The sequence below is a fragment of the Melopsittacus undulatus genome, chromosome 2 (assembly GCF_012275295.1).
Source record: "Melopsittacus undulatus isolate bMelUnd1 chromosome 2, bMelUnd1.mat.Z, whole genome shotgun sequence".
Classification (NCBI taxonomy): Eukaryota; Metazoa; Chordata; class Aves; order Psittaciformes; family Psittaculidae; genus Melopsittacus; species Melopsittacus undulatus.
The window spans coordinates 76,109,235-76,132,241 of NC_047528.1; the positions used below are offsets into that span (position 1 = coordinate 76,109,235).

The 23,007-nt window shown below is 39.8% G+C and overlaps 1 protein-coding gene across 1 annotated transcript in view; it reads right to left on the reverse strand.

The window, feature by feature from the left end:
* Window positions 1-569: 569 nt before the first annotated feature.
* The window catches only part of VEGFD (vascular endothelial growth factor D), a 30,262-nt gene continuing 7,824 nt past the window's right edge, over window positions 570-23,007 (reverse strand). The window contains exons 2-7 of the mRNA XM_005151458.4: window positions 13,322-13,532; window positions 9,649-9,839; window positions 7,247-7,395; window positions 5,851-5,948; window positions 3,255-3,450; window positions 570-1,231 (exon numbers count right to left, since the gene is read on the reverse strand). Coding sequence (XP_005151515.1) covers window positions 1,105-1,231; window positions 3,255-3,450; window positions 5,851-5,948; window positions 7,247-7,395; window positions 9,649-9,839; window positions 13,322-13,532 — 972 coding nt within the window. The 3' untranslated portion in view covers window positions 570-1,104. The remainder of the gene's footprint in view (window positions 1,232-3,254; window positions 3,451-5,850; window positions 5,949-7,246; window positions 7,396-9,648; window positions 9,840-13,321; window positions 13,533-23,007) is intronic.

The following is a 23,007-nucleotide window of genomic DNA, read 5'->3' on the forward strand; positions in this document are numbered from 1 at the left end:
TTCACAATGCAATGTAAAACAGGAGAATTTGGCAAAGTGGAAAAATTATTCAGTCATCAGACACCATCCAGTTCAGGATTACTGCTGACAATATTTTCTCTGGGCTGGCTCAGTCCTGACTTCAATGGCTCAGAAAATAATTCTGTCCTTGTATTTGATTTGGGTAAAACACTGTTACTCAAGCCTCACACTGGTGGAAGGAATTTCAGTGCAAGAGAGATTTTCGTAGCATGGTAAGCTAAAAGCAAAACCATCTTTTAGTGAAATATGTGTTTCTAAAAAACACTGAAGAGTTAGTACTAGTGTGGCTGTTACCCCCTTATGGAGATTAACACATTACAGCAGAAACAAATAAATAAATCACACATGACTGTCAAACAGACGTGGGAAAAATGACTCTTTTTTACTGAAACAATTTGATCAAGTGGCCTTGGTTTGACCTGGGTTTGGGCAGAAGCCAGTCCCAGTGGGACAAACATAAGAAGGCTGTACTTGAGATGGCCTTGGGGTTTTGCTTGTTTTCTTTTTGTTGGGCAGAGTTTTAAAGTAACAGAGGAAGATCAAAACCATTCGAATAACTGATGTATTTATTTTCTTATATACACTTAAATATGGCACATCTGACAGTAGTTGTACAATAAACTCAAAATGATAATCAAAGCTGGACAGTAGATCAAATAAGTCAGTGCTGAACCTACTAGAAGCCAAATCCTGTACACTGAATTTCTGAAGAATGTTTCACCCAGGAACTGCATTAGCTAAGGATTCAGAGGCTAATATTATCTAGTCTTAATCTCTGAAAAACTGACTAGTGACCGTGACTCTTTACCAACAGCTTCATCTTCCATCATGTAACACTGAACAAGCGCTTTCCAGTCTTTCTTCGACACAGCCAATACTTCATTGGTTGTTGCTGCCTCTTAGAGAACAATTGCCAATGACCCAAAGGATTCACCTGCAGTTAGTGATTAATAAATAAAAGCAGACTGGATTCATTCTTCTGCTAATAATGTGGAAGATATTTGTGTTTACTATGGTTTGAAAGTCAGTCAGTGACAGCTACTTTGCAAAGCAGTGTATTTTCAGAGAATAGAGGGAGCTCAGTCAAGGAGTTTCTCTGCTTTGGGACCCATGAGAACCCCTCTTCTCCTTTGGACAACGACAATGCCTGGGACACACTGGTTTTGCAGTTGGGCATGTTCTGGGTTGGGATGGACATTTGTCCTCACAGCTGTTTGATAAAAGAGAGAAAAGCAAAAAGAGAGAACATTGTAAAATGAAAATCCTTCACTGTCACATTCCTCAACTTTTTAATCTTTGAACACTGCAGTGCTGTCTAGACAACATTTAGGAAAGCGTCAACACCCTTACAACACAGGAAGATAAGACTGCTGCCTGACAGTTTTTGTCTACAGCAGTATGTCTTGCTGTTGTCCATTTTTCCACATCTAAGCAATTCTTTCATTTCTTGAGATCAGTGAAGTCAAGAGTGTTAGCAGTGGATAGTGCTCCCCTCAAATTCTATGAAGGACCTTAACTCACCTAACACTTCAGCTTTGGTTCTCCAGAAACAGTGGTCATAAAAGTCCTCTGTCCAGATGACAGTAATTTCTAGAAGCCAAATTCATGGCTTCTAGAAACAACTGATTTCATCGATCCCCTCCCACCTGTCTTAAACACAGAAGTGACTACATCTCATATTCTCACTTTGAGCTCTGCTGATTCTTTTAGCTATTTTTATACTTTTTGCCAACTATTTTATGCTTGTCTTTATTTTCAAAGCTGAACCTAAAGATGCAAAGTTTACTTCTTCCACAGCTTCTTCTCCATACATGAACCTCTGAAGTTAATGAGAATGGACCTTGTAGGTGACCAGGTACTCAGAGAAACTGCATGCTGACTATCCTTACATAAACTTTCAGACCAAGTTACCGCATGCACCGGGCTCTCTACATGGGACCAAGGCTTTCTGAGAAATTTACAAACTAAACTAATGCATCCTGGCTTGTATCAGAACTAGCATGGCCAGCAGGACTAGGAAAGTGATTGTTCCCCTGTACTCAGCACTGGTGAGGCTGCACCTTGAATACTGTGTTCAGTTCTGGACCCCTCACCATAAGAAAGACATTGAGGTGCTGGAGCGGGGCCAGAGAAGCTGGTGAAAGATCTGGAGGACAAGTTTTATGAGGAGCAGCTGAGGGAACTGGGATTGTTCAGTCTGGAGAAGAGAAGGCTCAAGGAAGACCTTGTTGCTCTCTGCTACCTGAAAGGAGGTTGTAGTGAGATGGAGGTCAGACTCTTCTCCCAAGTAACAAGTGATAGGACAAGAGGTAATGGCCTCAAGTTGCTCCAGGGGAGGTTTAGATTGGATATTAGAAAAAAATTATTCACTGAAAGGGGGATCAGGCACTAGAACAGGCTGCCCCAGGCAGTGGTGGAATCACCATCCCTCCAAGTGTTCAAAAAATGTGTAGATGAGGCCTTTAGGGACATGGCTTAGTGGTGGTCTTGGGAGTTCTAGGGTAATGGTTGGACTTGATGATCTTAAAGGTCTTTTCCAACCTAGTTGATTCTATGATTCTATGAAAACGTGTTTTTAAGAGGGCATTTTCTACTGGAGTTTTGTCAAAGAAACCTCAAAATTAGTTACACAAATGGGTTAGGGAAAGGCATGTAGTATAACATCTCCAGAACAATTTTCCCGCTTCTCAGTGGAATCATGGCTGGTTGAGTAGGTTTGTATGTATACAAAATTGCATTATCTCTAGACAATCACTTGCTCTGAGGACAAAACAAATAAGGAATGTATAGTGTGGGTACCAACTTCGGGAACCTTTGTCCCTAGATGTTCATGTGACTGAATTCAGCAGTCACAGAGAACATGGGATGGGTTCTACCTACCAACAAATGCAAGACTCAGTATCTCACTCTAAATCCTCTGTGTCACACAGTAATTTCAGTTATAGTACAGTTGCACATCATTCCCTTAAGAGTGGGGAAAAAATAATAAATACTGGTAGTTGAATAGCATCCTTGTCCAGATTTCTTTAAAACATGTTAATTAAGTAAATCTTAGACTATTTCTATGAGGTAAATACTGTAAATATCATCTCTGCTGTTATTATCTCTCAAACTGCAGGAAGGTATTTTATTCTGGGTGGAGCTCCTAGGTAGTTCAGCACTTGCACCTCCAGTGTCTATGCAAGATAATTCAGCTCTTGGAGTGTAGATACTGAATGCCGAGGAACACTTACCTGCAGGTTTCAGCATGAAATATCTTGTGTTTTAGAGCGCAGCTCTCCTGGCTCTCCCTACACAAATAGCAGCTGCAGTTCTCTTTACTTTGAAAGAAATCAGTGGGACACTTCTGTCTACAGATGCATTCACAATTTTCTTCATCAAATTCCATATGTTGCCCACACATAGCCAGCTCAGCAAGAGGGGGGAGTCCTGCAATAGCACATACCTCATTAGTGGTAAGCTTTACTTATCTAAATCCTGCTTTGGAAGAGACTAACTCTCTCTTTGTAATCACTAGGATTCACAGGTGTACTATCTGACACATTCTAGTCTTCAGAATTTCTGTTGTAGTTTACTGTGCAAAAAAGGACTTGAGAGGATTGGACTGATTATTTCACTTACTCTAATACCGCCATTTATTGTGGGTTGAATCCTGCAAAACAAAATTTGGGGGCCATATATTAAAAGAGTCTAATGTTAGGTTTTGGAATGCACAAATCTTTACTGGACAGCAGGTTTTAAAAACAAAATCTCAAAAAGGATTTAGTCTGTGCCCCAGACAAAAATGTACATCCATGCAAACTGTCCCACTCACCATGAAACGTACTTCACTATTCATATACTGGGGAAATTTTGCAAAAGTAATGCTGTATCTAGTAAGGTGCAAGCTGGTCGAGCACTTCGGTAAGGAGCATAAACACACTTCTCAGTGGAATATGGAAGAAAATACTTTGGTTCAGAAACAAAACCCCAGTCAAATGATCGCACTGTCTAATACCTCATTTATCTGCTCTCAAAATACACATCTGGAATACAATAAGAATCTGATCCTTACGAAATGGGACCACAATTTATGAAAGCTTTATTAAAATGCTAGCAGCACATCCCCAGTTAAAGGTCATGGCATATAATGTGTCATTGGGAAGGTAATTTCCTGTAGTTTTACAATTAGCTTTTAGATTTAACCTATGGAATGTGGAATGTAACCTGTGTCTGCGACCTCTGCAGCCTGAGCTCTGATCTCAGTGGCCAGAAGAGGCTTGCACATTACTTGAAATAAACCTTCTTTATTATTTGCTTAATGCTGGAAAACCAATATCCAGACAGAATAAAACCCATGTCCTATTGGAAGGGAGGAAGGAATCTGCCCAAAATTCTTGGAAGACAAACACCTTCCTTGGGGTGATAAAGTCTGGCATGTGTGAAGTGGTATAGAGTGTTTTGGTCTCACTTTGTTTCAACATCAAAGACAGATTTTAAATTATTTTGTCTCAGTCACTGCCAAACACAATGTACTTTAGAGAATGATATTTAATCTGGGGAAATATTGAGTCTGTGTCAACAAAAGCTATAATTCAACAAGCCACAAATTTTAAAGCTCCAAACTGACCTTACAAAAGGCTAAGAGTTAAGAGGTCTTGGACTATTCACAGTCCTTTGGATTTACTTATAAAGTACTAATCCTTTCTGGAGTGAAAAGTCTAACTTGAGTTTAAGTACCTAACCTGATGTTCAGATGATCTAATCCAGAGTGAGAACAGATCCTCCAGAAACCACTATGAAACTGATCTCTTGCTTATTAAAATTAGAGATTATAATCAACAGTCCACTTTATAAAGTTATTTAGTTTTATTTTAGTTTGCTAGTTAAGGAATTGCTTGCCAGCTTGCATTTACTGTTGCCTTGGATGGTTTATTCTTTTGCTTGCGGCATGTAGGTTAAACTGCAAAAGCAAGGCTTCCTTCTGTGTCTGTCTGCTCTAGTGCTGTGTTAATTTTATTTTGACCAGTACAATTTCCTGAGAAAAACAATTTTTTAAAAACCTTTTACAGGGCTTGGAGAATTTTTATCTACTCTTAATGTTTACTGCTAGTATCTTTAGACTTACACAGTTACCCGCAGAATATTTCCTACAAACTTCTTTAGCAGATTACAGTTTTCCAGGAAAAGTGGAGGGATAAGGGAAGTAGTCTATACTTCTATAAATTTTACCATTTTGCATATCCTTCCGCAGACCTGAAGAGTTATACATGCATACTCCTGAGTATGTATGGCATATCAGCTTGAAAGCTTCCTACAGAACTTATTATTATTATAAAAACTAGTCAAATACTTTGAAAGGTCATATAATCTTTTGCACTGACTACAGCTAACAGGCAGGATGGATTTTGCCTATCTTATTCCTGGTTAAGTATGTTCTTAAGAATTTCCCACAATAAAAATTTAACACCTTCTCCATGCAATATATTCCAGGGTAATTCTTTTCAACAGTTCAAAAGTTTTTGCTAAGTCACGTTGTGCAATTTAAGGCCCATATAAAATAAAAAATTATCCAGGGTATCTACTTCACTTTTTTTAATAATTTTCTATTTCTCATTCAGATTGCTTATACAAAGAGAATAAAACATCCAAGCAAAAAAGTAGGAGATGGGGATAAGCAAATACAAGTGTTTATTTTCAGATGAGTTTCTACACTCTAAGCCAAGTCTGTCTAGGGATGTGGAATCAAAACTTAACCTTCTCAATTAAAAAATAAGACAAAAACATAATGAAACAAAATCAGCATGAAGACAGTAAGGCATATGTGTCCATCTGTAATTTCATCTTTACCTTCTCTTCTGTTGGGGTGCTGTACATCTACAACACATTCACATTTGTCACTATCCCAGATCCATCCATTATGACAAAGTTTGCTGGTAAAGGGGCATCTAGAAAAAAGGGGGGGAAAAAAAATAAACCAAAAACCCCAAACCCCATAGGAATTAAAAAAAAAAAGGAGCATCAGTGTAGTCATTTGGCAAAATGAGCCTGCTGATACGCAGTGAAGCTATGGCATCTGTGTGTATTACTGCTACAAAAAGAATACCTTGGGACTGGGTGGTTTTGCTGACAGTTCTGAGCTGTCTGGCTCCCAGCAACTAGAAAGAACAGGTACAGCACCTATTTTAGATTACATCCCTAGGAAACAGCTACAGTTTTGCAGCTCCCTTTTTCGGTAAAAGAGCTCTACCCCACCTAGGGTAGTCTTTGTCTTACACTGTTTCGGACATGTAACTGTATTCGATTTTGTCAAGCTGCCAGAAAGTGCAGCTCCAGCTTACAATTTGCCCATGCTTAAGGATGTGCAGTGGACTTTTCCCAGTTTTGGAGGGACCAGTTTGACTTTCAGGCACTTTGCTCTGGAAGAGGAACTCACAAGCTGGAAGAAGAAGGCTGAGGTTTATCTGTATTCATGTAGGAAGAGGACTCTGAGGGGCCAGCAGTCTGTTTGAGCAAGTGTCTTTCCTGAAATGCCACCTCTCCCCTAGTCCAGATGTCTACCTGAAGGGTAGCTGTGGTGGCAAGCCTATATGCAGAGCTAGACAGACATCTGACTTTCAGTGAGTCACTCAAGCTATCTGTATTTCTAGAGTCTTTGTTAAATTAACATAGCCTGTTCTCACCAGGACTACAGGTATTTTATAGCATATTTTGGATTAGATGTGAGATGACTTTTCTCCAGCCAACAAGCCTGAAAGATGCAAACCAGGACTGGACTAGAAAGTGAAAAGCCATGATTCACACTGACTCTTACCTGACATGCAGGTTTGGCAGAGGGCTTTAGTTTGAGCACAGCACAGCACTCAAGCCCACTTGTGCCTTGCCTAAATAATGCATGAACAGAGTTGCTCATGTCAGGTTGAAAAAGTATATGCGCACATACCTAAATAGCCCCAGTGGAGCATAGTGGTAATATGTGCACTTGAGCTCCCACTCAACCACCTTTATGTCTTAATGCCTCCAGATGCTGCTGAACTAGCCTGTTGTTGAATTCTGGTGTCCATTCACTTCTAATTCACAAGGTTTAGTTGAACCTTTCTAACTGAGAGTGACAATCAAGTTATTTATAGGTACTGTTAGGATAACATGAAGTGAATGGACCATTATAATGACCAAACCAGAGCAAAATAATTTTCATACTTTGGACTACACAGGATGTGCAGAAATTGTAAATGAGGGAACTTACCCATCTTCTTCTGGGTACTGCACAGATCTTCGTATGATGGCATACTGATGGCGCTGGGTATTTGATAGACACTTACAGCCTGTGTGATTAGCAATTTTGACTGGTACGGGCTCAGGAACACTTGTCAAGGGAACCGAGATCTCAAAGAGCTAGGTGGGTGAAACAACATTTTCAGTTTCTATTATACAGTCAGAATTTGGAGTTTTGATTCAAACCCTCTTATTCTTTGCTACCACTTTTCCCATCTTTGCTCTTTTTCCAGAGGTAGTTACCATGAGCAAGTGGGCACTGAGGGTTTTGAAAAGTAAACAATGCCCACCAGGAAAGGGAATTGCCACAATGCTGGTTCCAGTGCTGTATTACCAGCTGTTAAACATCCTAGAGCACTCAAAATTATTTGCAAACACACTCAAAAGTTATTCTGAATGCTCGGGTCAAATGGAAAATACAGGGGTTGGAAACTTTGTCCTCAGTTATGTCATCAGTTGAATCTCAATCGCTTATGGAGACAGCTATTTAACTGTCCTAATTTCACCTCCACTGCCTCTGCAGGTTGGTAAAAAACAGGAGTAAATAGAGTTCATTCCACTTCAGCTGTGTTCTTGCAGGGAATCTCCCTGGAAACATCTCTCTCTTGATTATAGCAGGAGCCTAAGAAACCAAGCAGCCTAACTGCAGTGCATGCAGATTGCTTAGGCTGATCTCTGTTTAGCCTTGTGGAAGCTCTGGTTCCTTGGGCAGCTACGTGTCAGAGCTGTTGAAGTGACCCACCCCCTGCCTGTACCTCCCTCAATCCAGCTTTCTTCCCATGGAAATGAAGGCACACATAGGGTACGTCTTTGCGTGCCAGCATGTCTTGGCTTAATGCTGCAGCCACATGTAGGCATTGAAAAGTATTCCTAAGACAGACTGCTTGGACATTTGAATTTAGGTGTCACAGTGCCTGACTTCAAGTGGCATGAATATCCTTCAGAGGATATTTTATGACAAGGAAAAAAAGATGCTGTTACTAATATGGGAGTAATTCCATTAATTTTAGAGGAGTAAATCTGGACTGACAGTGGTGTATCCAGGAGTGGGACTTAGCTGGGGACTTTTGAGGGAATGGTTATTTTGAAGAATGCTGAAGGAATGTTACACTCTGCAAAACTGCAGTTTTTCAACAAACTTATAAACTGCTGCTTCAAAGCCACATATATAAATAAATACATTTTAGCCTGACCTAGCTCCCTGAACTGACCAGATGTCTTTTGTGTGTGGCCAACACAGCTTTCTCCTTCTGGTGTGGAATGAAAGCAATTAATGAACATTGGCGCAAGAAAGACAGGCCCTGATTTATTTTACTCGAGCTATATTCCAGTACAACTAGACACAGTGGAATTAGATTCCAACAAACCTGAAACCAATACAGACATGAATTTGACTTGCTGCCCATGAGGACTTCAATTTTCATTTTAAATCAACTGCCCTCCATCTTTCTTCTGATTTAAAGAAAAACCTTTTTCATAATTAAAATGTTTTACTTCAAGTCAAAAGGTGTTATCAACTATAAGTAGGGATGCACAAAATGAAGATTAATCAAGGAGGACCAGTCTCTTGTGCTCCTTCTGCAGATGTGAACACAGCTGGTTTCACCTGTAGTACTGACTGAAAGTACTAAACTTGAAGCTTTGCTCACCTACCAGAGCAAGATATCCCTGTTACGTAGACACTACAGGGAGTCTACAGAAAGAAACTTTCTGACTATTCTCTTTATGCTCACTTTTTGCCATTGGTCATTAAAACTCAGGTATTTGTCACCTGTTGTACCTAAGCAGTAGTTGACTACTGTTTTAAGCCTTTGACTTACAATTTGGCACATTCAGATCATAAGGCATTCAGATTGAGAGCATCTGGTCTCTCCTGATGAAAATGTCTCCTTTTTAGGCTGGCACAACTGTACATCCAAAATTATTAGCCAGCGTTTTTGGCACTAATGGTAATTTTGAAAATGCAGCACTTAGACTCCTGTCTCACACAGCAGAATTTTCCAGAGTCTCTCTTAACCTTTTGGTGCAAAGGATTCCCATGAACTAATATGCTCCAGAGGTCCCAGGTCCAAGTGACAATAAGCTAAAGAAGGATTAAACTTCTTAACATCACATGAGCCTGCAGTCACTTTCTCAGGGCCTGATTTTCCATCTCTACACACATATATCCATTTTTAACATTGCAACATGAATGTAAAATTGCCATTGCACATGCCTGCATTCACTCCATATGGATAAAAAATTAATTCTACTGTTTGTTATGATAGTGCAGACAGATCTTTCATAACAGGATCCCTGAAACCAAACATCCTCCTTCCCCTCCCTTTTTGGATGGCTAGTGTAAAAAGAAAACAGATGAATAGCCTCATTTACCGTTTTCGACACGTAAGTTGTACTTGTATTCATGCAGCTCAGACTCTCCTCATTGCAGCAGCCCCCACATCTGAACACGTTCACACAAGGAGGCTTGAAAAATTTGTTGGTCGTTGTACCCAGCTCTTTGGCAACTTCCACACAGGTTTCCCTTGGCACACACTGAGTCTTTTGCCATTCCTCATCTATGACTGGAGAAAACACCATTTTTATGAGCAATCATGGCAAAGTTAAACCTCTGATTAGTGAGGCAGAAGCATTATATACATAAAAATTAAGTGCTGGCAGGTCATTTTTACTTACTTGGATCGATTTGCACTTACTTGGATCGATCTAAGGACAGGAGAGTCTGTGCAAAATTATCCTAGTAACTTACACCAGCTGCACTGGCAGAGAGGTTTTTGCATGTATCTGCCTTTAGCTTTCAATGCAGAGGACCAAAATCTCCATTAATTCCAGTGATTTAAATAGAGCTGTATTGATTTCCCCTGGCTGAGAGTCAGCTCCATGGTAACTGACAAAGCTGGCCATCACCCTGTTCTTTTCTTCAGGGTAGACCTCTTTATTGTCATTTTATCCTCTCTTTGTGTGTACCCCACCACAGACTCAGCAGAGCCTGGGCCTGACTGCAAGAGCACATTAATGATTAACAGATTCTGGTCAGATGGTATTAATACTCTTATTGGATGTCAGCCAGCGAACACTGTTTCCAAAATGTCTAATGAAATCCAAGACAAACACTCTCACACCTCAGTACCATCAGGGGGTTCAAGTCTGAATAACAGGAATATGAATTCAAGCATGATTTATCTATTCAAAACACTGTGGCATCTTTCAAATACTGAGTTGTTGTAGACTAGTAATTTATTTTAGATTGATCTGTCAAATTCTGACTGTGAGAAGGAAAAATGCATTAACGGACTGAACCAGAGAGAGAAAACAGTGACATGTACATAATATTATCTCGAGTCTTGTTAAGAGGTGGCCCTGCTTTTTTTGGTTTTTGCTTACCTGTTATGGAATTACTCAAAAGTCACCAGTGCTTATTCTTTAGTCCCTCTTAAAATCACAAAAAAACATTTTTCCTGTCTGCCCCCCTCCATCAGGCTTCTGAAAGATCAAAAGCAACTTCTATACTATCAAGACAATTTCTATCTCATTGCAGCCCACCACCCTACTATTGTGCAAGCAGTGGATACATTTACAGGGAAGTTCTGAAAAAGAAAATGTAAAAAAATCTGGAGCACTTTTAATCTACGTGCTATACTTTTTCTTCAGGCGAACATTTATTTCTATCTTTCCTACCTGCCTTTCCTTTTATTTTTAACTTTTTCTTCAACTAACTATGTATATTTGAATCAATTTGTTTATTCCTACGAAGTCCTTCCTGAAAGTTGATTCACTCCATTTTCTAGTTGCACAAAAAACACAAGAAATAAGAGCTTGGGGTCTGAATTATGATTTTACAATAAATTAAGAGAAGAATCACTAAAATCAATAGAACTTTGTGTAATGTTTTAGGTAATATTAGTCTATCAAAACAGCAATCTAATACTAGGACTGAAAATAGAAAATAAACTGTTTGCCAGACTCATTAAGGTATGCATGTAATCACTTCAGATGTCACTTCAATGAGTATAAGCAGTGATGACCTTTCCAACTGCACACATCCTCAGTTTATTAACCACTTCTTTAGCAGAAGGGCTGTTATAGGAAGGGGCAGTCACAAAGAGGTGGGTGTCACGTTTTGTTCAACCTGATATTTTCGGTGAGCAAGCACAGGGCAGCTGCTGTGATATTTAGCTCTGATAGGGAGCCCAGCTTGAAAGCACTACAGTCCTAGGTGAGCTGAGCTGCTCAGGGAGGCTGTGGTTAGACACAGTGACATGAAATTTCCATGTATTTATCTTTAAAGCTCTAGAAAAGAGGAGGAGAAACTCCTGAATTTGCCCTGCAGGAGTTTGGGGTGCTGTGGAAGATGATCTAGCAGTGAAGCAATGAGCAGCCTTGACCCAGCCTTCTTGTCAAAACACTTTACTAAAACAAAACAGATGCCCTTGGCAAAAAGGTCATTGCTTAATGACTGGAAAGGGTGTGGGGAAAAAAAATACATGTTTATAAGCTTGTTTTTTAAAAGGAGCTTTAGTACCCTGAACATATTAGGTTATTAGAACAAAAGTAGTTTCTGTTCTGGGGTAATTTCACTTTGGATGGCAGAATGGAGAAGATGACCTGTTTGGCTTTTTTTAACCTAACTTTCAGTGCCTTAACTTTGAGAAAGCTAACATCTCTGTGTCTAGAGTTAGACTTCTAAAGGGAAAGCAGGAAGTGACTTAATGGCTGTTCCAAGTAGAAAATTACACCTATACAACAATAGCCATCTGACTTTATTACCTGAACAGTTAAATTATTCTGCCACTGAAAAAAAAACCCATTGCAATATGCAGTTCCCCAGTAACATTTGATAACATCCTCTGTTGTCTTGTTGTTTTGACAATAGGAATATTTTGATTTTTCAGAAATGCTAGTGCTCACTAAATGAGCAGTGGTGGGTAGAGAATTACAGGACCTGACACTGGATAATACTTCTAATAACTCAATAAATTGTTAATGTTGCTGTATAGACTTCTACAGCTATGTAAACAAAACATTTCTCATTAATTAAAGCCTTTTTAATTGTTATTCCAATGTGTACTTGATTTAGTTTTTTTCTGTACAAATTTCTATGAGAAGTTTAAAACCCTTTTCAGACTGGCACTCACAGCTACATTTCTGCGCTGTGGCTCAGAGAAGCAAATTAAGGCCTTTGCTGTGCCATAATTTAGCTGAGTAATGGTGTGCAAATATGGCTGTGGTTATTGTGAAAGTGTTTTTGGAACAAGATTAGCAATATCTGGTTTCCCCAAAGGAAATTGATATGATGATATCACTTCAGGGTAAAGACTGAACAAAAAAATTACTAGCTTGGTCTATCCTTCATTAGTCTACAGGGTAGGTTTGCTGTAGGATATCTATTTGCTAGACCAAATTGTAGTAGCTGATTATGTCTATGAATATAGAATGCATCTTGAGTCTTTCACCTAGAAGGAACAATATTAATTTCTGCAGTAGATGAGGGAATAGATTGTGATTGCCTGCATTCAGATGTTGGTTTATTGTTTCAAGATTTACTTCTTTCTGGACATACTTCCTCAAATAGATTGATATTAGGGCAATACCTTCTTACTCTGCAACTCTGATGCTGATGCAGCGCCTCATATCAGAGCACACCTAATAAAACAAGGGATTTCTATGCCAGTGGTAAAGCTTATGTTTCTGCCTGCAAGCAAATTCTGATATTTAGGACAATGCTGCTGGCTGGTCCCTTTGTCAGCCATTCCAACCTGTTCTTTGCACATTGACTTCCCCTCCATTCTTTGAGCTGACAAACCTATACATAATGCATCTTCTCTTTGGAGAGTATACAGAGAAAAATAAGCCTGATTTGGACAAAAAACAGGGAGGCATACTCAGGCTGCTGCCTGACATTTTTTCATACAAATTCATTTTCCATGAATGCTCTATTGTTCCCAGTACGGGTGTATTCTAGGAAACCCTGGTACTTAACACTTTACTGCACAAGAATCAGTGGTCCTGAAGCCAAGATCAGACTCAGCTGCAAATGTGCACCTACCTTTCAGTGTATCAATATCATAGAAAGCAGCAGCAAATCTGGTAGAGCGATGTGATGCAGAGCGGGAGTCTAAATTGGCCAGACTCTTAAGTTTTAGCCTGCATTTCCACAGCTTCCAGTCCTCAGAGTGAGTGATGCGAAGCAACTCTTCCAGGCTGGATGCTCTCCTGATCTGCTGTTCTGACTGCTCCAATGCTGACAAAGATGTCCTCTGGAAGGGAAGGGATAAGTTAGAAAGCCAGTACCTTTACAGCCTTCCACCAGTGCAGCACACTGAGCACATGCAGAAAAAGGCAGCACATTACTGAGAGCAGCTGATAGTACTTAGGAAAACAGTAGCACACAGAGATGTCCCAGGGTTTGACAGTGCCCAGCACCACACTGATCTGCAGGATTTGTGCCCATGTAAAGTGTGAAGGGAGGATATCCACTTCCTCACCTTTTCCATCACAGCCCTCACAGCTATTTGACAAATGCAGGGTTTGCTGTTCCCTGGTCCCCAGGGAACCTGGCAGACATCAATGGCATTACTGCTGATGATCAGCCTCAGCTGGCTGGCCATGCAAGTGTGAATCCCAAATCACCCCTATAGACAACCTGAATGAGTTCAGCTGGTGAGCACAAGCCACGTGCCTTTGCAGCAAGCCACCTCCGGTGCCAAAACTATGGTGTCAGCCATGAGGCATTACTGTATGGTGATACAGCTGGAAGCTACCTGAAGTACGAGGGCCTATCCATGTGTCAGGCAAACACAACATTCAACGTGCTGTAAAGTGCAGGATGCACCTGCCATTCTCCATCTGACTACTGTTTGGGTCATGCCCAAGTCAACCAAAGTGGCCTCAAGTCCAACCTCAGCACTGTGGCTGCACAGCAGCATTAAGCATAGTCATTGCCTCTTCCGCATGAGTGATATATGTGACCGTTCCCTGCTCCCAGGGAAGAACACTCCCTACAAAGACCTAGGCCATCAGTTTAACATTACTGTTCTCTTAAAAAATACCTTTTTAATGAAAACTTAGTAGTGCACAGAACAATAGTGGTGTCTTTGCTTCTGCTTTCTGACATCTGTGTTTGTGTGTTTATCAAGACATTGAGTATTTATTTCCACTGACTCACCCAGATCTGCTGAAAACTGTTGCCATCAACCCAAATACAAGATTATCATTGTAAACAGCTGTGTTGCACTGGTCCTGTGCTCCCAGCTATACTCTCTGGTCATGTAGTTGACTGTACTTTTTGACTTGCATATAAAGAGCTGCAGTGCCAGTTATCATAAATGAAGTGGCAGTTCTTAAAGGCAAAGCTGAACTATAGGAAGCTGGCAAGGAGCTGTGTAGCAGTCTAAACAGCTAGCAAGTAAGTGCTCTGTATAGGACTGGGGAAAGGGTGGCGGAAAGGGTCACCTATAAGAGGAACATTTTTAGATGAGATCTGAAACCCAAGCACTGACGGCATCTGTTGTTTGTTATTGAAATATCTGTGGCATTTATTTTGCAACAATACAGATGTTAGCCTGTACATACAGGACAAGTTTGTTTTTGGGTAACTACCTTCTACCGACCTAAAATTCCCTACGTAGTTAATTTAGAATAAGTTATTTGCTCTTTTTTATGCTCATACAGATCATTGTATTGTGCTCTAGCAAGCTGCCACATTTCATTATAGAGATGGCTGGTTTTCATAGGTGAATGGTGTCTCGTGCACTTCATATGTGGTGAAAACTGGAAAACCCATTTCAACAGTTTTGGACAAATGGCTCAGAAGAAATGTGAATAATTTTGCTGATCTACGAAAGCTGAATTTCAGCTTGAGGTCAGTGCATGAAGACTCATTTGTTCTAAGAACTGCAGCTTGTATTCACACCCATTCACAAACTGTCTCCTTGACCTTGCAAAACATGTGAATATAGACCTGGCACTGGCATGGTAATGGGAGCAAAAATATTAAAACTGAAGTCTAATAATCATTAACAAGACTCTTTTTCTCTCTTTGAGGTCAAAAAGATGTTCTAGCTGAATCAGCATCTTCTGAACTAGATAGCATTCACAGAGAACCTGTAAAATGAGATGACGGTATTCTCTAAATTAGAAGATACATCCCTGCATTTGTTGTAAGAGTCACTGGCTTAGAACTAGCTTTTCAATTTCTTTTACTCTAAATATCAAGAGTTGTTATTAATGATTATTATATGAGCAAAATAAATTTTAAGCCTAAGTAGAAAGGGCACAGAAAAAGTACACACGCCTCTACATGGTCAGCAAACATCTCTGGGTTTATCTAAAGCAAGAATGTGCATTAGTTTAAGGATTTTTCTGTTTTTAAAGCTGTACAATTTCCTAATGTGGACTGAACACACTGAAATTAACTAACTCATGCCTTTAAAAGTACTATTGTATAGAAAGAGGAATGTGTTATATTAGTAGAAGTAATTTTTATACCAAAAAAATGCATCTCCAATAGGATTTGAATTCTAGTAATAATAAAAAAAATACCTCTGATATTGATGCATCATAGTGGCATTGACAAATTTCCCAGCCAGCCCAGGCTCAAAAGATCATGAAAGGTATCAGTGTGGTGGATCTTTGGTCAAACCAATCTCACCACAGTTATCTGGGGTATAAAACATCTGAAGAGAAGCACCTAATTTTGTTCCAATCTACATAAGAGCCAAAACAGGAACAGTAAATACCACCCTATGTCTTTGGTTTGACTCTTCTGAGACTACTACAATAATCTCACCTAAAATGTTCTTCTAAACACTTGTTAGAACACAGACTGCTCAGCATCCAAAAGGATGTCTCTCATCTTTATACACATTAACTATAAAAGTAGCTATGCACAACTTAAAGACATTCAAAACTAAAAGCTTAGAAAATTAAAAGAATGTGCGAAGTGCAGCAGTCCCAGTCAGCAGGGCATGGCCTTACTACCTCAGACACCACAGACTGAACTGCTCCAGTTGGGCACCCTCTTGCTACAGCACAGCAGCACTGACTAGTATGTTGTCACAAAATCTTCCCAAGGCATCAATTTCTGGTCATCCTGCAGCATCAAATGAAAACACAGAACCTCTTACAGTCTCAGATAATAAAGATAATCAGAGGGCTAAAGCACCTCTCCTACAAAGGCTGGGAGAGTTGGGATTGTTCAGCCTGGGGAAGGCTCCAGGAAGACCTCAGGGCAGCTTTCCAGTACATAAAAGGAGCCTACAAGAAATCTGGAGAGGAACTTTTACAAGAGCAAGTAATGATAGGGCAAGAGGGAATGACTTTAAACTGGAAAAGGGTAGTTTTACTCTTTTTTTACAAGTTTAGTAGATGTTAGGAAGAAATTCTTCACTATAAGGGTGGTGGGGCACTGGAGCAAGTTGACCAGGGAAGTTGCAGATGCCCTATCCCAACTTGTGTCTTTGCATGCTCACAAAATAACCAAATTACCCTTGGAGATACATCACTGGAAAGCTCAAAATGTCCTCAACTTTGGGTACCCATAAATGTGCATACACCCTTTAATCAAACAAATACATAATGTTATTGCCTACAAGAAATATTCACATATAAATCAATAACAAATATCAATGTAGTAAATTTAAGTAGTTCATTCTTACCTCTTCTGTTTACTGCTGCTATTAATATAATTTTTCTAAATATCTTGTCTAAGAATGGATTCCATACCCAGAGATAAGTACCAGATTCATACTTAAATGAAGTTGTATGTTTTTTGTAACACTGACCTCTCATATGTTCCAGAACTATTCTTCAACTCAAAGAGGAGTATTTGTTTTCCTCTATTTGGGCTATGAGCAACATCATTGACATCAGGAAATGATAATGTGGGTTAGCACTGTGATTTTTGGATAATTACAACTTTTGTCCTTCCAAAAGAAACCATAATGGACTATCTATCTTCTTCCTAGCAATCTCAGATGCCAGAAAAACCCTAAAAGTAGTTAGCATTGGAAAGGAGCAAGAGAAAAAGCAGTAATACATTCAGTAGCCTTTCCCACCTTGGACGCTGTCTTAAATCAGACACTGAGTTCATTCCCCATTGATTTATGCTAGTGAAATACATGGATGTACAATCCCACACATAGTCTGCACTGTTTAAACTGTGCCCTTTCTTGAGAACTAGTCCTGACAATCTCCTATCAGGTGTTGAGAAGTTTGCACCTTTTTCTCCACGCTGGACGAGTTCCTAGGTTTCTTGCCTGAGAAAAAATATTCTACCCTTTGGAAACTGATGTCTACAGAAACCACATTTGCCAATACCCATTTTTAGCATGTGTGGCTCTTTGCAGCATGACATAGATGGCCTTTGAATTAATGCTGTGTTTCAGGATCTCCTGGAGGTATTTTGAACAATGGAGGAAAGTTTTGTGGAATACGATAGTGAAAGAAAGACCCACTAAAGTTCTAAGTTTATTTCAGGACCTATAGCACAAACACATGCCTAGGACTCAATATTAATACTTTTATTTCTTTTTAAATTAATTTTTCTTTAATTTTCAAAATTCATTCTTCTCTGCTTCGTAGTCTTTATCCACAGTGGGATATAAACCTTGGCTTAAATCTGAACACATGTAAAAGCTCTTCTGAAAAGGAATGGTTTTCTGTGTTAGGGTCACAGATACTATTGTGGGAAGAGCTGCAAAAATACCAGTGGAAATTCAACATTATCGCTGTGTCTGAGGCCAGGACAAATGATTAAGGAACCTCTCAATAACCTTGCACTGTTTTATGATCCATCCTCTCAGCTGTTAAACAATCAAAGAAGGTAACAGCTTTATCTTGCCAGGGAAAGCAGATTGTAACTACGTAACAGTGATGACTCTCTTAATGCCCTTGTAAGACAAACATTACCAAAAAGGTTGAAGCTAAGTTCAGACTAAATCTTTCCAAATAAACCAATGTGTGTGCAGGAGTTCATCATGAAGTGAGGGCACCTGGACATCCTCAAAGGGTGCTAGCAGCATGTAAGGGCATTTTGAACCTTTATATGAGTGTTTTGTGCTTAATGCAGCAGTAGCCGATGCATTCAGTTTGACAGAATGCATACAGAAGACAAAGAATTGACACAACCAGGAGTTCAATTCCCTCTGTTCCACTGATGCCCAAAGGCTATTCTCAGAACTAGACTCAAACCAGTTTAAATACTAAGTAGATGATTCATCACCACATGGAAATACCAAGGAACTTTCCTGCTGTGTATGCTACATTTGAAAATTACCTCCTTTTCTTCCATGAAGGCATTTTCTTCCCAAGGTGCTCTTATGCCATGAGCTGATCATAGTCATGGGCTCATCTTGCAGAGACAGAGTACCTACAGCTCCCTCCCACCCCACAATCATTATAAATAAAAAAATAGGATCCTATGAGTTTTCACCTGATTGAATATGAACTGAATATCTGAAACCCCTATTCTAGTTAATGGAGAAAAAATAGGTCTATTGGGAGCACGCTTATCTCATTGTAAAGTCTGTTTGATAAACTTTTCCTCCAAACTGCCTCTTTTTCTCTGTTGATGCTGAAGGAGGAGCCAGCAGGTCACTAGCTCAGCAGTAGTTAGGTGACCTGAATCCCATTCAGCTGAGAGCAGCCAAATGAGATGAAGTACCCTGTCCTTATCCAAAGCACAAGCAGTTTATGAGAGACAGCAGTTATGCATACATTTTTCTATTAAACAAATATAAATAGCCAGGAAAAACAACTGCACCAGGGTCTGAAGGACCTGGGACTAGCTGAAGGCCAGCAATGGCAGCTGCCTGAACTGAGGAAAGAATTTCAGTTCCTGCCTCGAAGCCATGGGGTGGTTGCCCAGCCATGCTGAGGCTCACAGCACACAGACTGTGAGCTGATGTGGCCAAGGAACTGCAAGGGAGTTCCTGTGGAAAAGTCTTGTTCTCCCTTGGCAGGAAAACAGGATAACTCCTGCCATTGGGAGGCCAACACAAAGATCTACAGGGTGTCAGAAGGTCTCTTATTTGTCCATTTCCCTGGTGAGAATGACAGCTTGTGTGGAGTCTGTGCAGTAAGAGGAGCTCCTTTTGAGAATTTTCATCATTCTTATTAGAATTTTTAGCATTGTCGTGACTCCTAGGAGTATGGGGTCAGGTACAAACACAGAATAAAAAGGTGATTCCTAACCTGATGTTTACAACCAAAGTAAAGAATGACAGAAAACAGAGGAAGGCATTAATCCAAAGGGAGTACCAAGGAAACACAGAAAATACTGCTCAGAGTGATGGGCCAAGAATCTGAGATAGCAGGGGCTCAACCAAATTTATTATTATTGCCAAATTTTATCATTAAAAAATATTGTCTATAATCCAGCATCTTGTATCCTTGGGGTGTTGCATAACGGGTAATAGTGAGAGAATCTGCAGCTTGAAAACATCAGGCTTGCAAGAGTGACTTACTGCCTTATCAACAAGCAACTGAATCACCCTATAAACATTTAGCATGAGGTGTCTTACTCTTCCACATGTCTGACACATAGTAGTTTGCACTAATTCTATCATCACCATTATATTTCATTTCTGAAGAGAGAAAAAACATCTGCTTTTCAGCAGTCCCAATAAAATCAGAATTTGGATTTTCTGTCAGCTATGAGCTTCTGATATATGAAATCCCATGCCTGACTGTATCCCCTCTGTAATCCTGATTATCTGTGCATATAAGTGCATAAATATTAAGTTATTTTTAGTTATGGTGAGCATGACCACAAAACAATGAGGTATTTTGACTTCCTACTAAATTTTTTCCCTGAAATGGATGGGTTTGTCATGGGATTTTTCAGAGACTATTACAGTCTTTGCCATCATTATCAGAGGCATGGATGAAGTTTCGGGAGCATGTAATACTTCATTCCACCTTCAAATAGTGATTTTGTTTTTAAACAAATACCAAAATCTCTTCTGATACTTAGAAAACAGTTTAGGCTGTCTGGGTGCATTGCCTTATCCAGACTGAACATTAACTTGATTATCACAGTTACAGCGTTAACAGCCTGGAGGGTTGCATTAGATGTATGATAGTCAAAAGAAGCTGGGGTTTGGGAACTCTAAGGCAGATTACCAGGGCAGCACCTTTTGTTTTCCAAAGCTCCCTCAGCAAATGATTTTCCTTGATTTTCCTGCTAGTATTTTCAGCTGTGCCCACTACTAGAGCATTTTCTGCAACTGCGCCAAAAGGAGACTCCATGTAACTCTCACCAGCAAAATTATACATCAGATGTGTCACTTGGCTGTAATGCCCAGACAGCTACTCTTGCTGTGTGTGTGGAGGAGGAAATGACACTTTGAGTGGAAAGCCTGAAGCTCACATCTCTACCCTCATCAATGCCTGCTTACCCAGAAAAAAGCTCAAGGACTGAATAATAGGTACAGAGAAAAAGTTTTGCTTCCCTCACCCACAACCTAAGTGAAACCTCTCCCCTGTCTGACTCAAGAGTTAAAGAGTATTAGCCCTGGCCATCCATCCTCTCAGGATGGGTGGCTTTGTGATCACACCACTTCATTCTGAAGTCTTGTGTGTCATGGCTGCTGAAAGAAAAACTGCATAGAGTCCTGTTCAGTAAGAAAAGCAGAGGAGAATTGCCAAAGCATGGAAAGAAGGAGTGACAAATATGTTACTTGTAGGTTTGGGAGAAATGTAAAATGGTAAAATTAGTAGTTTGACCAGGTGTTCTATGAGGGGGCAGAGGGCTTACAGGGAGACCTTTATCTGAGACTGTCGCATTTCTCAATGATACAGATGTGAGGTTTGTGGGCCTCTTTTGCTAAAACCATGTCAAAACAGCATTTGACCAAGACCCAGAAATTGTGAAGCAATTTTTAGATTGTTCCACCTCTGATGTTTAGGATGGTAAAAAGGTCCTTCCAGTCTCCCTGAGCTCCAGTCTTTCTTCCAGTGAAGACAGGAGACTTACCCATTTCCTAAACTTAGTAATCAGGGTGGTGACAAACACTTCTACTTTAGCTGAAGGTGATATGTATTCATAAGTAAATCACATCAGCTACCTTATGGCTTCAAGAGAACAGCTATTTTATATTTTGAATGGCCTTTTGAACTAGAGTAGATCTTTTGTGGTGCTACAGCAAACAAATCAGACTTTAGCAGCATGCTTACATTACCAAAATCCTCAGATATGAGAAATTTTGGATGCTGTATTCTTGGTGTGAATGAACCAAAATACTCATAGCAAAGAACTGAAATTGTTTGAATTGTACATGATTTTGTCAAAGCATAAATCTCAGAATATTTAATATTCTTTTTCACACCCAAGCAATCATAGATTGATAGTATTTTATCAAAATACCTCTCACAACTATAGACCTTTAGCCAGCTAAAACTTTACACTGAAATGAGGGAGGCTTTTCCCCAGCCATCAACCATTTTGAGAATCAATTACAATTGTCATTAAAAAAAAATATTTCTTCCCATAGTCAGGCCTTTTGGCTCTTGTTGAAAACATCCTCACAGCAGCTGAATGTCATTTCCAAGGTAAAAACATTTTGTGGCAGAGATGAAAAAGCCAGATGGGCAGATAGAAGAAAAGAGTAGGTCTGCTATGGTATGGAGTTTCTTCCTCTTTCAAGCCTAGTCATCTACATTGAGAGTTTACCTTTAGAGCCCTTGCATGGTGATCACACAAAGTATATTTGCTTGGTTTAGTGAAAGGTCACTATGATCGCTGATGATTGTCATGAAAGACCAGGATGGTAAATCCTTGATGTATCCCAAATGTTACTGATGGCTTTGGAAGTCTTACAGTATGTTTTCTGAGCCTCTATTTGTATGTTTGTTCATATTGTCTTGCATAGCTGCAATCTGTTCAGGCAGCCATGATGCTTGGCACAGAGCATGACTAGAAATATTACATAGCAGTTACTTCATCATACACAATATTAGGTGCTAGTCTAACACTGTGATAGCGTACACATGTCAAAAAATAGCATATTGTATGTCTTTACAAAGAGTGTGTCTGGACTGTGGACACTTTCTTCTGGTATTTGTTCATTCTTTGGAAGTCACTGGGGTTTGGACAGTGATTTTGGAATGGCTCAGCAACAGAGACCTGAATTAAATCAGATGACTATGTGTGTTTTAATACTTGAAAATATTTTTTAATGTGATGAAGATTCCTTCAGTTAGTGCTTTCATCAGTTTCTGGGTTTGCCCCAAGACACTTTAATAAATGTTTTGGAAGTGTGACTAGCCAACTGGATGACTGGGTTTTAAAATGTCACTTCACAAAGCAAAGCCATTGCCAGTACTGAATGAACTTATGTTACCCCAATCCCATGCACACAATTTCCTGGAATTGTACTTTTTCTTAAGTAATATTTCCCTAGCAGTTCAGGAAAGTATCCTAACGTGGTTTCTGAGTCACATTGCTAATTAAAGTGAAAAGTTTTGCCTGCTTGTATGGCACATTCTCTACATGCATTGGTGATATATGATACAGTAACATGATGCAACAGTTTTGCAATGCAACCCGACTCAAAAAGAACTCCCTCCCCAACTGCACGCAAATAGTGACCACACTGCAGTTGGTGACTATGAATTCTCAAAACTAACCCAGCATGCTTCCCATCTAGAAGCACGGCTCAGACAAAGCCATCTGACATCCTGATGATAAGGAGAGCAGTCACCCCGCTCCAAATCCCGTCTTTAGCCAAATCC